The sequence below is a fragment of the Arachis ipaensis genome, chromosome B6 (assembly GCF_059453495.1).
Source record: "Arachis ipaensis isolate K30076 ecotype BB chromosome B6, ASM5945349v1, whole genome shotgun sequence".
Taxonomy (NCBI): Eukaryota; Viridiplantae; Streptophyta; class Magnoliopsida; order Fabales; family Fabaceae; genus Arachis; species Arachis ipaensis.
The window spans coordinates 6,506,688-6,521,819 of NC_142441.1; the positions used below are offsets into that span (position 1 = coordinate 6,506,688).

The 15,132-nt window shown below is 30.2% G+C and overlaps 1 protein-coding gene across 1 annotated transcript; it reads left to right on the top strand.

Moving 5' to 3' along the window:
* The first annotated feature begins 8,843 nt into the window (after positions 1-8,843).
* LOC107645563 (beta-amyrin 11-oxidase) lies at positions 8,844-14,455 on the top strand. Its single transcript, XM_016349620.3, has 8 exons — positions 8,844-9,193; positions 9,966-10,449; positions 11,012-11,278; positions 11,932-12,021; positions 12,278-12,356; positions 13,038-13,144; positions 13,245-13,378; positions 14,009-14,455. The coding sequence occupies exons 1-8, from the start codon at positions 8,967-8,969 to the stop codon at positions 14,106-14,108; spliced, it is 1,488 nt and encodes a 495-aa protein (XP_016205106.1). The 5' UTR covers positions 8,844-8,966; the 3' UTR covers positions 14,109-14,455.
* The last annotated feature ends 677 nt before the right edge of the window (positions 14,456-15,132 follow it).

Consider the following 15,132-nt stretch of genomic DNA (forward strand, 5'->3'; position numbering starts at 1 on the left):
TTCAATAATCATATAGGAGATTCTAGATCAAGTGATGTTAATATTAACTCCACATTTTTCCATGTTTAGGTTCTAATTAAACAGGGCAAGCGCTGTCAGGGAGACAAGATTTTTTTAGTTTTCGAGCAATGATAAATGTGTTAGAATCCTGCGAGTTTTCCTGCAGTTAAATATTGCAGTAACCATTAAATGCATGAGTGGTTCATTCTACGGTTTGAACTCACTCTTCTCACTTTAGCATCTCATCCTAGATTGGGGTGAGCTTGGTTTCTGACTTCTAATTATTTAACTTCAAAGGAATTACAATGTTACCTTATTTATGTGCTGAAAAAGGTTAATGAAATTCTGCTGAAATAAAATGTTAACTTCTTCTAGCAAGAATGTTTTTACAAAATACCAAGGTCTAAAGCACACTTAACGGACCAGCAAAACAGCAGTTGAAAAATAAATTACCAACGTTCAATGGTCACTTGGAAGAGTCAATTTTACAAAGTCCTAGTTCTTGTAAAAAATGGCTTCATTACATATGTATTCTCAATATACCATTCATCCTTTATCTTTAAAGCATTATGTGAATTTCAACCTTTTCAACCCCCACCCTTCCAATTTAACTTCCCTACCAGGTAATGCATTCTTTTATGAACTGGTGCTGAGATCGTGCATTATTAGATATGCATTCTTGTGTAGCACAGAATGATCAATTCTACTACTTACAAAGCCTAACGAGGAATAGTACAACGATAATAAATCAAGATCATCATATTCATATATAATAAGAAAGTTGAAAGAAAAAAAACCTTGTTTGGAGTGTGCTCTAGAAGCTTCTATGCCGCAAATTATTTTGCAATTATTATCAACAGCGCAAACAACAACACCCTTTGGCAATTTCCATGCACAATACTTAGCAATCGACACCAAACGAAGTCGCTTCCTGCAACAGAACCGGGTTTGTTGATGAGGTTCTAATCAACAATGTCTCTTAAAAGATTGAATTACAATCTTCTAATTAATCTAACTCAATTATCTATCTAGCCAATCACAACTCACGTGTTCAGTTGGTTAAAATTATGATAGGAGCAGAATAATGAGTAGCCAGCTGAGCTTGCTCACATGGGACCAAGTCAGATGAATCAAATCCATAACCCAATCAATGCAGCAGTTAACCCCAATTAATAGAAGATTCGGACAAATTCTTGTTTGAAATTCCGAACCAAAAGTGAAAACACGAAGGAAAGCTTAAGGTGTTAGAACTAACCAGGGACAGGAAGAGGCCGCGATAGCTTAGGATGGCGAATGGTGGAGGGTGGCTCGACATTTTCGTGCACGACGGGCAGAGGACCCAGGATCGGCAGCACCTTCGCAGTGGAGCAGCGACGGCAGCAGAGTTCGCGCGCTTTCAAGGACTCTTCGCGGGGTTCTGCTTAATTTGGGCAAGAATGAATTAGAATTTATAGGAGAAATTAAAAAGGGGTAAAGGAGAAATTGAGTTAACAAATCCTCACCTGGTAGCGTTTTGAGATGCAATCGCCGCTAATTTGTGGCACGCGAAGGAGTCCTGCCTTCACAACCTTGTTTTGGAATAGCAACAATAGGTGTGCTTCGCGGGCTACCAATCACTCTTCGCGGGTTTTCTGCAAATTTGGGGGAAATCAACTCAAGGTTATAGGAAAAAAAAGGGGGCAAAACAAAAATTGATTTAAGATTGGATCCTCACCTAGCGGCGTTTTGTGATGGAGTCGCCGCTGATGATAAGGCACGCGAAGGAGTTCTTCTTCCCCAGCATGTTCTGCGGTGGCGAAGTGTGTGGCTTCCAAATCTTCGCTGCTATTTACCGTGCCTGGCATTTTGCGATGCAATCGCCGCTGATTCGTGGCACGCGAAGGAGTCCGCGCTTCAGAAGCTTGTTTTGCGGCGGCTCTGTGTGAGGCCCCCAATTCTTCGCCACGATGCTCCGCCTCTGTTGTAGTGTGTTTATGCTTCAAACTTTCAACATTGGTTGCAAAAGCTTTTAACCTTATTATCTGTCACTTCAATGCAAATAGACAGATCTAGATGAGAATGTCTTAAAACTTTGAGTTCTTGATGAAATAAAATAAACCCATTTTTTGTACTTAATTTGATTTTAAAAGTTAATGAAATGGAATAAAGGCGTGATAAAACCAGCAAAGACAAATAAAATATACATATATAGTTTTAAGAGTATGAAGTTGATAAAATTATATAAACATAAATTGGTATGCATGCATTATTATTATTTTTTTTTACCAATGATAGGAGACTCGAACTCACAATCTCTTAATTGAGTATGAAAAGATTATGTCATTTGAGCTATAACTCATTGGCTGGTATGTATGCATTATTTGCCTTTTTTTTTTTGTGTTTTGATTTATTTTTCAATCACATTATGATTATAACAACTAACTGATGGAGAATGTGAGCTAAGAAGAAAAATTATTATTGATTTATTTATTTTATTATTTTTTTAGATAAATATTTATTTTATTATTAATAATATGAAAACGGGAAACGTGGGAAACGTGGGAAACGTGTGATAATTTTTCTTATTATTTTATCCTCCATGGAGCAAACGTGGGATTTGGATTATTTTGTTATTCTTATTTGAAAGCGTTTTCAAATAAGCTGTATTATTTATTTAAAAGTATATTTTTATACTAATTTATGGTTTGTACTTTGTAATTAAAATATAAATAAAAACATAATGGTAGGTAATTTTTTGTTTCATAAATGTTTTATTATTTTCTATTATAAAAAATTTGATTATTTAGGTGAATGATTATTTTATTAAAAAATTATAAAAGATATATAAATATATACATAATAATTAATTGGCGGTGAATTTTAATGTTCATTGTAGAATATTTTCGTTAAAAAAGTATGCATTTACCTAGATTGATTTTTTTTTTTTGGTGACTACCTAGATTGATTTGTGTTTCTATTTTTAATATTTTTTAGGATAAAGTATCATTTTAATTTTTAATGTTTGGACTAAATTCTAATTTGATCTCTAACGTTTCAAACGTTCTATTAACGAGTTAAATGTTGTCTTATTATTAAATTTGACATGAATAATTAACATATTAAAGATGCAAGAACGTTCGATTTCAGTATGTAAGTAAAATCGACCCTCTAACGATCACCAATATAAATTATTTTCCTTAAATTTTGGAGCGGTGATAATTGATTACTAAGGTTTGAGGTTTTATATGAAAAGGTGAATAAAAAAAAAGTGTTACAAGATAATTTTGGTTATATTTTTCTAACACGCGAATAATAAAAAGATATGACTTAACTAAAAATATTGTTAACGTTCACAATAGTCACTCCATTAATTATTCATATTAAATTTAAAAATGGGACAACATTGAATCCGTTTAAAACTTTTGAGACTAAAATAAATCGTCTGAAATGTTAAAAAGTACATTAGAATTTAGCCCAAATATTAGGAACTAAAATAGTATTTTACTCTATTTTCTATGTTTTAAGAATTTATAAATAAAATAAAAACAGTAAAAAAAAATCTTTTTTCAAAATAATAAGCACCAAAAAACAAAAATCCAATTAGATCTATCCATATTACAAGAAAATCAGTTTTTTGTCATGCTTTTAAAGCGTGCCGAAAAGTGCAAAAAAGCGTGTTGATAGCTTTTTGCTACGCTTTTTAAACTATCGGTACGCTTTTGAAAGGGTCACATCTGCGACTGTGCCGGTTTCTCTATTATCACGCTTTTGTCGATCTATTGACACGCTTTCTTTTTTGCCACGCTTTCATCTATTGCCACACTTAAAAACGTAGCCGTATGTATAACCCTATAGCTACGCTTTAAACGCGTACCGAAAAGTGTACATATAGCCACGCTTTTGAACTGTGCCTGGAAGGTTGGTTTTGGGTACGCTTCAAAAGCGTGCTGATAGAGAAAGATATGGCTACGGTTTTTAAGCTTGCCAATAGGGTGATATATAGCTACGCTTAATAAGCATAGCTATTGATGACTACAAGAAGATATGGCTACGCTTATAAAGCGTGCCAATAGCTACATAAACCCTTAAACCCTTCACAAGGCCACTCCATACTACTTTTAACATTGTGGAAGCCAACATTATCAACATTAAATAACTAATCATTATGCAAAAACTAAATCATGTTATTAAAAAAAATTTATATAAAAATACAAACATAAACTGGGCATAGGAAAATTAAAAAAATAAAAAAAAAGAAAACAAATTCTAACTTTGCAAAGTAAAATTTACAACATCTAAAACACACTATTGAAATAATGCTAGACATTAAAATGTTAATAAAGTTGGCTCCAGCCTCGGTTGCTATAGCCTTTGCAAGCATTGTCTTTCTAGTATCGGGGGGCCAAAGAGCAATATTCCCTTGCAAGGCTACACCAAAGTAATTGCAATGAAATGCTATAATACAGGTCAAAATCTGCTTGAAAATGGACGACATACAAAAGTGTAATATTGACAGTAAAGGAAGTCTCCACCTTAGCCAATTGTCCTTTGCTAAAGAGTTCAGGTCTTTGTGGAGGAAGCATGTCCAACTCCTTTAAGGTGTTCTTCCATTTTCTAAAGCCCCAATATCATCAAAAGTGACCCCAATATCACTTGGAGGAATCACATCAGCAAGTAGTTTTTCTCAAATTCATTCTCAGTAACCATATCTTGAGCAAAATGGGGAGGAAAAAAAGAAAAACAACAATAAATATTAAGAATTGAAGAATACTCCCCATATGTTTCAGTAAAGAACCACCCTCAAAACAAGTAATTGAAGTTTCATCTAAAAAATATGTTTACGAGGTTATGATGCAAAATTCAATTACAATAGGCCATGGGTGCTGAAGATTTGATTCAAATAGTAACAAGGACAACAAAAGAGATGAAAATCAGCAATTAGATTACCTTCAGCAATTTTTTTGATTTCTTGTTTTCACCTTCAGTGCCCTGTAGAATGTTCAGCCCATACTTAAGGCTGAACTAATAAAATGTAAAAATAAGTGTTACAAGATGAATTTAAGTTCATGTAAAATGTAAAATAGTGTTTACAGGTGAACTTAAGTTCACATAATTCTATTTGTTTTACTGCTTAATTTTCTTAGGGTCAATAGGAGGGAGATATATAAAAATTATTAGAACAATCTTTTTGCAGATATCACAAGCTTAGAGTCTTTGACAGAACCCTTAGCCGAATGCATAAAATGGTGACTTATAGCCCGGCCAATGATTTTTTTCCACACATAATATAAAGAAGGAAGAGATATCATTGGTAGCTCGCATAAATATCAATATTTCCATGTATAGTAGGATAATTAGTTCATTCAAACTTCACAAATAATAACTTTCTGTTGTTAGAGCTTGATCTTTGATGCAGAGAGTCTCAAGTTCAGGACATTCCAGTCCAATTTGGTTGAGAACCTGAAATCACGTAAGAATCTTACATGTTTGTCAAATAGAAATATCATTGCAAGACAATAAAACTATCATGGTGTCTGAAAAATCAGCGTCAAGTAGATCATTTTATTTTTTGCAGAGAAAATTTATTTAACACTACCATATTAGGAATTAGAAATTTTTACAAAACCCAAAAGTACAAGCTACTAATGACCAAGATGGGTAGAGTAGGGGGATAAAAAAGGAAGAAATGCCTCATAATAAAATTTTAAGATGACTAATGAGAGAAAAATGTTGATCCTACATGCAGATGAAAAAAAAACAAAACAGATGTAGATGATGCAAAAATGATCATAAAATATCATCATGAGACTCGCTGTTCGAATGCTGACAGTATTGGATTGAGCTTTCATAGTTTCAATATCTTGTTCCAACTGCTGCTTCCAATCAGAAAGCAAAAGCTCATCTTGTACGAGTTTAGAAATAAAATTGAATATGTGAAATGTAAATAGCAATATAAATTGCACAATTAAATTCATCTAACAAGTGATACCTCAGGAAATTGTATTGGCACACCCAATTCGGAAAAAGGCGAGTAAGTTGCTTTACTGCTTTGGGACTTTCTTTGCTCCTATCAAGCAATCTAGTGAACTTATCCTAAACAATAATGTTAAAGCAAAAAAACAGAATTAGTAAACCCGACTTCATACGTAGCAGAATTTTAATTCTCAGTTTCTCAAAGACTATCACATAGAAATATACCAAAAGAATTTCTTAAGTAACATTTCCAAACAATAAAACTTTAAAAAGAAAATACTTCAAACACTAGAAAACTATCAACATATTTAACTTTCTTTTTCAAAATGGCAAAAACATTTAGTTACATTAATGTTCTCACATCTTACCAAGCATGCTTCCATTTGAAGTTGGTATTATTCGAATATCACATTAAGTTAACACACAATTTCACGGAGCTTTAAAAAATAGAAAAGAAAAAGAAAGACAAAGTGGTTTTTACAACCTGAATGAGCAAACACTGTTCCTCTTCAATATATAACCCACATCAATCTGAATTTGTGTTCTGTTACCAGAAAACTATTGAAGCTTAGTGGTGAACAACTAAACTCAGTAAGTAATCCTACGTATACAAGTCAAAACAATGATCAAAAGAATGCTTTTTGGCTTTACCAATTTTCCCAAACAATTTATAACAATGACAAAAAAATAATATAATACTCTTATAGATACTAACTAAGCCTTTCTTTTAATTTAATTTATTTATGTGATTGAAGTCATTGAACTAAATTTATTTACATCTAACTAGTTATCATACTAACTCCCTACTGATTGCATCTCCAAGTGAGAGCAACGAGCTCCACTATCCTCCAACAGCAAGAGGCCAGAGGAATTAGTGATGAGGACAAGGACCAACAGGAGTTAGGGATCGACAGAGGCCATAGGAGAGGACGAGGAGCTTACCGTCGATGACGCTGAAGAAGCAACAAGAGACATCATTCGGTGGATACCGGAGAGGCGAGGCTATAGGCGATTTTTGGGCGGCAACTTAGCGATATAGATGTACCAGTAGCAAGGATCCAGAGAGAGGGACCCGGGCGAGGTGAGCATCGCCGTCTGTGTCAACGCCGGTGACAATGGCAGAGAACGTTGTTAGGCTGGAGCTACTGCTGCTAGCGGGAGTGAGGAGGAAGTAGGACGAACTGAATCTGGGGTTGTTAGGTTTCAAAATGAATATTTTTTAATTTAAAACAACGCCATTTATGGTGCTACAGAGAGAGGGTCGGGTGCGAGGGTTAGATGAAGGACTAGGATGAACTTGAAGGCGAGCTGGGTGCGACGGTCATCGGTAATGATGAACATGAAGGCGAGCTGCTGTTAGGTGCGACAACTTCTTTAGGGTTAAAGTGAATTTGGAAACAAAGTGTATGCTGTTTTCACTTCTAGGGGTAAAAGTGAAAACTTAGAAAAAAAATAAAGTGTTTGGAAAAAAATGGGTGGAAAATTAAATTGGGGGACTTTATTAGTATGCTTTTGTAGGGTGACCAAATAAATACAGGATATGGGCACACACTCTTTAAATTTGTGATCGTTGGAAGATAAATTAACTACGCTTTTAAAGCGTACCTATTTTCTTATATGGCCACCTTTTTGAAACGTGATAAAAAATTGTAGTCAAATTAGTGGCTACCTTCATAAAAATGTGGTCATTGACTGCTTTTAGCCACGCTTTAAAAGTATGACAAAAAAGAGTGTGCCGAGAGACCTTGTTTCTTATAGTGATAATCTTTCAACAAGTGCCAACAAATATATAATAAGACATAAACTCACTCCCATCGTGTCCAAAAGTCAACATTAAAAGGTGTGAAAGTGGTCAAATTAAAGGTGAGAGTGTGTTATGTATAGATAAATTATTTTTTCTCTATATAATTAAAGAATTTAATTTTGATAATCTATCAATATAAAATAATTTTATATATGCAACTAATTATATAATGCTATATTGAATGCGTGAATGGTTATCCAAAAAACAAATGTGATTATATGACTATATAAAATATTTTATACTGTTTTTCAGTCAAAATTAAACTCTATATATAATTATAATGATAATACTAAGAGAGTAAATGTTGGTACAAAAAATATATTTTTCTTGTCAAGAAGACGTTTCGAGTGCAAACAGTTTCGACTATAGAAGCGGTGTTTCGACTGCAGAAGCAGAAACGGACAAGTTGAAGTTGAATAAAGATGGTACAAAGAGAATTGAAATCGAAAGGTAGTTATTACCTTTCCTTAAACATTAAGGCTTGTTACTCGACCTTCAAGCTAAGTGGAGAGCATGTGTGCTAAATTTGAGGAGCAAGCTGAAGAACATGGAGCTTGAAGACTAAAGAAGACGTGAGTGTCAAAAGTTGAGGATCAAAAAATGGTCAAGGCAAAGTCTTGGCTGAGAAAAAGGAGGAAGTAAGATCGTGGGCCATGATTTTCCATGCCAAATTTATCTCCATAGTTTATAAATAAGAGAAACTCAGAAGAGTTCTGAGACTTTTTCAAAAACACTAGATTATCACACATAAGTCTCCGCCAAAATTCTCAGTCCCAGCGACGCAATGGAAGACCATGGAACACAAGTGTATCTAAATGTTGGAAGTCCACTTTTATTTGTTTTTCTTTTTTTATTTATTCGCTTTACGCATTTTATTTTTTACTTCTTAATTTCAATTTCAATTTTAAAGTTTCATTTGCTTTAATTGCATTTTTTTTATTATTTGCCATAATTATTTAAATATTTCACACGTTTCGATGTGAATGCTAAGTAATTTTCAAGTCGAACCCATTTTTTTAGAAGAATCGTATTTATTCTTTGAACTGAGATCTTTATACAAATTCGGTTTGACACCTTGTCGAAAGTACCACAAATTGAGTAAAGAAGTAACAAAGTCCTAAAACATAAAACAGTCACCCAAAAAAAAAATCCGAATATAAATATAACCCCTAAGACACACAACTCAACTACTCAACTCAAGAAACTGGGAATGGAAATGGAGTTAATAAGTTGGGCATGGATGAGTGGTGCCACATTGTTGGCATGGTACTTTGTGTTAAACACATTGGGGAGAAGGATCAATGAATGGTATTATGGTTTCAAGTTAGGAGACAAGCATCGCCTTCTTCCTCCTGGTGACATGGGTTGGCCTCTTATCGGCAAAACATTGCACTATTTCAAGCACCCTCATTTATTTGTCCACAATCTTGTTTCCAAGTTTGTATCATTTCCTTATAGTATTCTTTTTTTTTTTTTTATCATTATCATTTTTTATTCGAATAAATATAGTTTTAGTCATTTATAATCATTCATACGCCTCTTTTAATTAGTTTAAACTTTTTTAAAAAAATAATTGCATAATTTATATCTCTAAACATTCATATACTTCTTCCGGAATTTAAATTTTTGAGAAAAATAACATCATAATAATATATAAAATATAGAAAAAACTAGTATGAAATATTATAAAAAAATGGAATGAATTTATCATTTTTTAAAAAATAAAATATATTTTTTGTCTTTAAAGTATGTCAAAATTTAAAAAAAATCTCTAAATTTTATTTTGTTTTAACTTTGTCCTTCAAATTTTTTAATTACATCAAATATATACTTGACAAGTAGATTTTTAGAAAATTTAAGACCAATTCAGTAATAATATATAACAATTATGTCTGGATTGTTTATGTTAAATGTTGTTTTGGTGAAATTATTGCTAAATTGATGCTAAATTTTTTGAAAAATTCGCCGCCAGAATATATTTGATGCAATTCAAAAACTTTTAGAACAAAATTAGAACAAAATAAAACTTAAAAATATATTTAAAACTTTTAACAAAATTTAAGAACAGAAAATATATTCTACTCTTTTTCAAATTAGTGATAAATTTTTTTCCAATTAGAAATCAAGAAAACAATGTTACTAAACCTGTGCTATAATTTGACTTCATCATTTTTGGATATGAGCACTACTTTTGTGACAATTTTGACAGATACAGAGGAAATGGAATGTACAAGACACATTTGTTCATGAAGCCAACAATCCTGGTGTCCAGTGTAGAGGCCTCAAGGAGAGTGTTAACTGATGATAAAAACTTTAGGCTTGGTTATCCTGAAACCGCCATAACAGTGATTAAAACGATCTTATCTGAAGTGTCAAGCGAGGATCACAAGCGTTTTCGACGCCTAGTCACTTCCCCCATTCTGGGTTACAATGCTTTGGCCATGTTTCTTGAACGCATAGAGGACATTGTTGTCAATTCACTCCAACGAATGGCCAATGATAGCATACAACATCCTATTGAGGTCATCACAGAGACCAAGTCTCTCGCCATGAGAGTCATCCTTCACATCTTCATGGGTTCTAAGGATCAAAACATAATCAAGCAAGTTGAGCATTTGTTTAGTGATATTGATGATGCCTTGTTCTCTTGGCCAATTAACTTACCTGGTTTTTCGTATTACAAAGCTCTCAAGGTTAGTACCTAGTACTTAATTCATGTAAAATCTTTTAAGAGGAGATTTTTTTTAGCCAACAGTAAAATTGGATTAAAAGTGAAGATTTAATAATTTTTTTCATTAAAAAAAATAATCTTTATTTTTTATCACTATGCAATCTCGCTACGTTACCAACGGTATTTCTGCCAACTTCTACCAACTCTTATTTATAACTGTGTTTAATGGAAGTGTCTTTGTGGATGTGTCTAATAAAAATGTATTTTTTATTACTGTGTTTAATAAAAGTGTCTTTATAGATATATTTTTTATATATGTCTCTTTATATATGTGTTTAAAATATAATAATTAATTATTGTTGGTAATAAGTTGGTAGATAATATGTTGGTACCTTATACTTTTCCTTATGCTCTTTATTATAGTATTTTTCTTAATTAACTTGAGTAAAATATATGGCATAATAAATTGGTCATTAATTTCTAAACCTTTGCAAACCATGTTACTGCTGCTGGCTAATTTCACGCTTGAATAAATATTTGTTTGGTTGATTGATTGATTTGTTACTTGGCCTATTAATAATTAGAACCGCAAGAAGGTGGAAAAAATAGTTGAATCCGTTGTGCAAGATAGAAAGATGATGTTAAAAAATGGTGAAGTATTATCAGAGAAGAAAGATCTTGTGGATGTTCTTTTGGAACTGGAAGATGTGAATGGTCGAAAATTAAAGGATGAAGACATTGTTGACTTGTTGATATTATTCTTAGTAGCGGGTCAGCAGACTACAGCTAGCACTATAATGTGGGCAATGATTTATCTTACTAACAATCCACTTGTTTTCAAGAAAGCTAAGGTAATTTGGAATTTTATATTATTAATTTGGCTATTTTTTTATATTAGGTATAGCAATAAGCTATATAGTTTGATTGTGAAAAATTACAACAAAATTAAAATAGATAATATAGATTTATTATAATTTGTGTATAATCCAATAATAATTTAATATTAAAAATTCATATTATAATTAAAATTTTAAGAGTTTGTTTAAAGTTTTTAATACAAGATTAAAGTGAGTAAGTAAACACTTTCAAAGATAAAGTATAATAAAAAATTAATAAAAATTATGAATGATTTTTTCTTTTCTCATAAACGTTTAACATAATTTTATATAATCGATGGAAATAAATTTTTGAAAGAATGCTTTATATTATTAAAAATTCTTATTATAATTTTTTTAATGTGGATACAAATTTCCACCATTACTTAACAAATAATTTTTTTCAAGAGTGTAGTTATTTAAATTTTATATATTAAATTAAAAGCTGATTATATTTTTTAAATTATTAATAAATAAATAAATAAATAAATAAATAAATAAATGATTTTTAAAATATAATAAAACCTAACCCCATATAAGAGTATATCCTAATACTTCAGTAGTAGCATTTGTTTGGTGCTTCTTTTAAATGCCCCCTCCCCTTACTTTTATATGTATATATCTTGTAGGAGGAGCAAGAAGAAATCATGAAGTCAAGGTCACCTTCGCAACAGTATCTAAATATTGAGGAAATTAAGAAAATGGTTTATCTAAGTAAGGTAATAATTCTAGAATTTAGAAAATATAATATAAAAGAGTACAAATATAGTATATTTGTAATAAATTTGAATCTTTTAAATTTTAAATTTTTATTTGAAAAAATAAAATATGATCTCTTAATATTTTTTTTTTGTCTTATTTATAAAATAAACGGTGAGAGATTACATTTTATTTTTTAAAATAAAATATAAAATTTAGAGAATCTAAAATTCAATAATTAATATGATAATGATTAGATATTATTATGTTTTGTAGGTAATTAACGAAATATTGCGTGTGACCGATTTTTCGTTTCTACTTTTTCGAGAGGCAACTACCGATGTGAACATCAATGGTATCTCTCATATATGGCAATTCATATTTTAAAGATATATATTAACATTTTTTATATTAATAAATTTCTCAATTCATCATAAGTTCATAAGAAACAAAATAACTTCTATTTTTAAAACAATAACCACACTGACTTTAACTAAATATTAACAAAATATATCTGGCTACTCTCATCCGTTATTGTCAAAATTTATAGGCCATATTTAAAAAAAAAAAAGAAAAAAAATATTATATAGTTATATGTGCACGTATGCGCGTGAGTGATTTAGGATTTGTTTGGGTGAACTTTTAAAAAAAAAGATCTTTTTTGAGTTATCTTTTTTAAAAGATCTTATGAAAAAGTAAAAGTAATTTTATGTTTGGGTATCTCATGCAAAAAAATTTTTTTATCTATCAATTATGTTTGGATATAATATAAAAGTGCTTTTTTGTTTATTTATTACATGAAAAATATCTTTTTTTTTAAGGAAAAAAAAGATCTTTTAAAAAAAGATGTAAATTATAACTTCTCAAAAAAGATGTTTTTCTGATTTTTCTAATGTTTTTACTTTTACTACTCGAAATTTGCCAAACACACTAAAAAATAAAAAAAGATCTTTTTTATTAAAAAAAGATCTTTTTTTATCAAAATAATGGCGCCCAAACAAGCACTTATTCTATTTATTAATTAATACACTTTCAGGTTATATCATACCCAAAGGATGGAAAGCAGTAGTTTCGCCGAAAACTTGTCATATGTCTTCTGAATATTTTACAAATCCGGAAAATTTTGATCCTTCCAGATGGGATGTAAGTACATATATTTCAATAACATTATGGTTTAAAATTATATTTCATGCAAATAATTATTATTCAAATCTTTTGGTTTGGATGATATATTGGTGTGTAGGATAATAATAATAATAATAATGCAAATCGAGAAGCCCTCATTCTCTTTGGAGTTGGAACAAGGATGTGCGCTGGAAGAGATCTCACCAAAATTGAATTGTTCATCTTTCTACATCATTTCGTTCGTAATTACAAGTTAGTTAAATGTGCTTATATTTCTCTTTTAATTTGTTCTTTTTTCTTTTTCTTTCCTTTACGAAATGGTAGATCATGAGGTAGATCTTTACATCATTAATAACTTATATGACTCTATTTCATAAACTGCGTTTGTTTATAGAGACGAATCATTGAGACAGAAATACAAATATAAAATTGTGTTTGATAAATAAGATATAGATAAAAATATTGTGTACAGAGATATTAAATCAGTGTATTTTATATCCATAAAAAACATAAAAATACTAATAAAATACACAATTTATTTTTTTTATTATTTTCGTTAATTTTTATAATTAATTTTTTATTATTATATATTTTTTTAATTTTTTAAATAAAAAAATAAGAATAAATTAAATTTTTATAATTTATTTTAGTTTATTATCAAATAAAATATAAAAATACAAAATTTTATGTCTCTATTTTTTATGTCTTATTTTATTTTTATCTTATTCTTAAAAACAAACGCAACCTATAACACTAGCCAGTAGCCACTTTGATTTGATAACTACTCTTTGCAGTGGTAGTATGGATATCTCATTTATGGAAAAATATAAATTTGAAATTCTCTTATATTATTTCGTATTATTAATTTATTTAATTTTATAGGTTTGAGCAAATAAATCCAGAATGCCCTGTCTCTTGCTTCCCACTACCCGTGCCTACAGATAATTGTCTTGCTAAGGTCGCAAAGGTCTCAATGGAATAGCTAAGTGCTTGATGTGCAAAATCAAGTTCTATATATTTGTTGTCTAATTAAGTTCAACTATATATGTGCTCTATATAAGTTAGGAAAGTTCTGTGCTGCTTACCGTAATAGTCATCATCTCATACGGACTGTATGTGTTGTTGTTGGAATACGACACGTGGTTGTAAATATATGGTCATCGTTAGAGAGTGTCTCCCTAGTTTCATTATCCGTTTGTGTTAAGTTTGTTAATTATGATAAATGAAGTGTTTAGATTAGATAATAGTTTGGACAAGGTTGAGTGTTTGTATTATTGGGCCATGGGTTTTGGGTTTTAGTAATTGGATTTTTGATATTTTGAGTTGTAATGCTAATTTAGCCTAGTAATTTTGCTACAAAAATAATGAAAATGACTTTCTCGTCCAAATAAAATATGTTAACTCAACGATAATAAGCTAGATCATTTAGAAATTAAGTTGACTCAAATAAAATAAAATTTTGACTTTTTAACGTGGATTATTTTTTGTTTACGATGTACTCTCCAGAAAACCAAATTTTAAACTTTTTTTTTTACTTTCTATAACAATAACAATAAGGAAATGACCTTTTCTGATTATAAAGGTTCTCAAAAAAAATTTGAAAATAAGATAAAAAGTGATTAATTTTAATCTAATTTTATGATTATGTATATTAAAAAATTAATTACTTAAAAATTTATTTTAAGAAATTTAAAAATATTAAAATCTTAACGTATACTGAATGTTAGCTTTTATATAATGTAATTATTAACTTCACATATATACTATAAACTATAATAAATTTTTCAAATGTTTTTAAATTATCGATATTTCAATAACTACAATCATTCATTTCAATTAAAAAAATTATGTACACTAAAAAAAAATACTTCAAAAAAATACACTACACAGGATCATCTACTCAATAATATGAACAAATAAATATACTTTATTATTTGAAGGTCGAACAATTTATTTATGAAAAACATTCACACAAATAAATGAAAAAAAAAAAGATAATTTCTTAG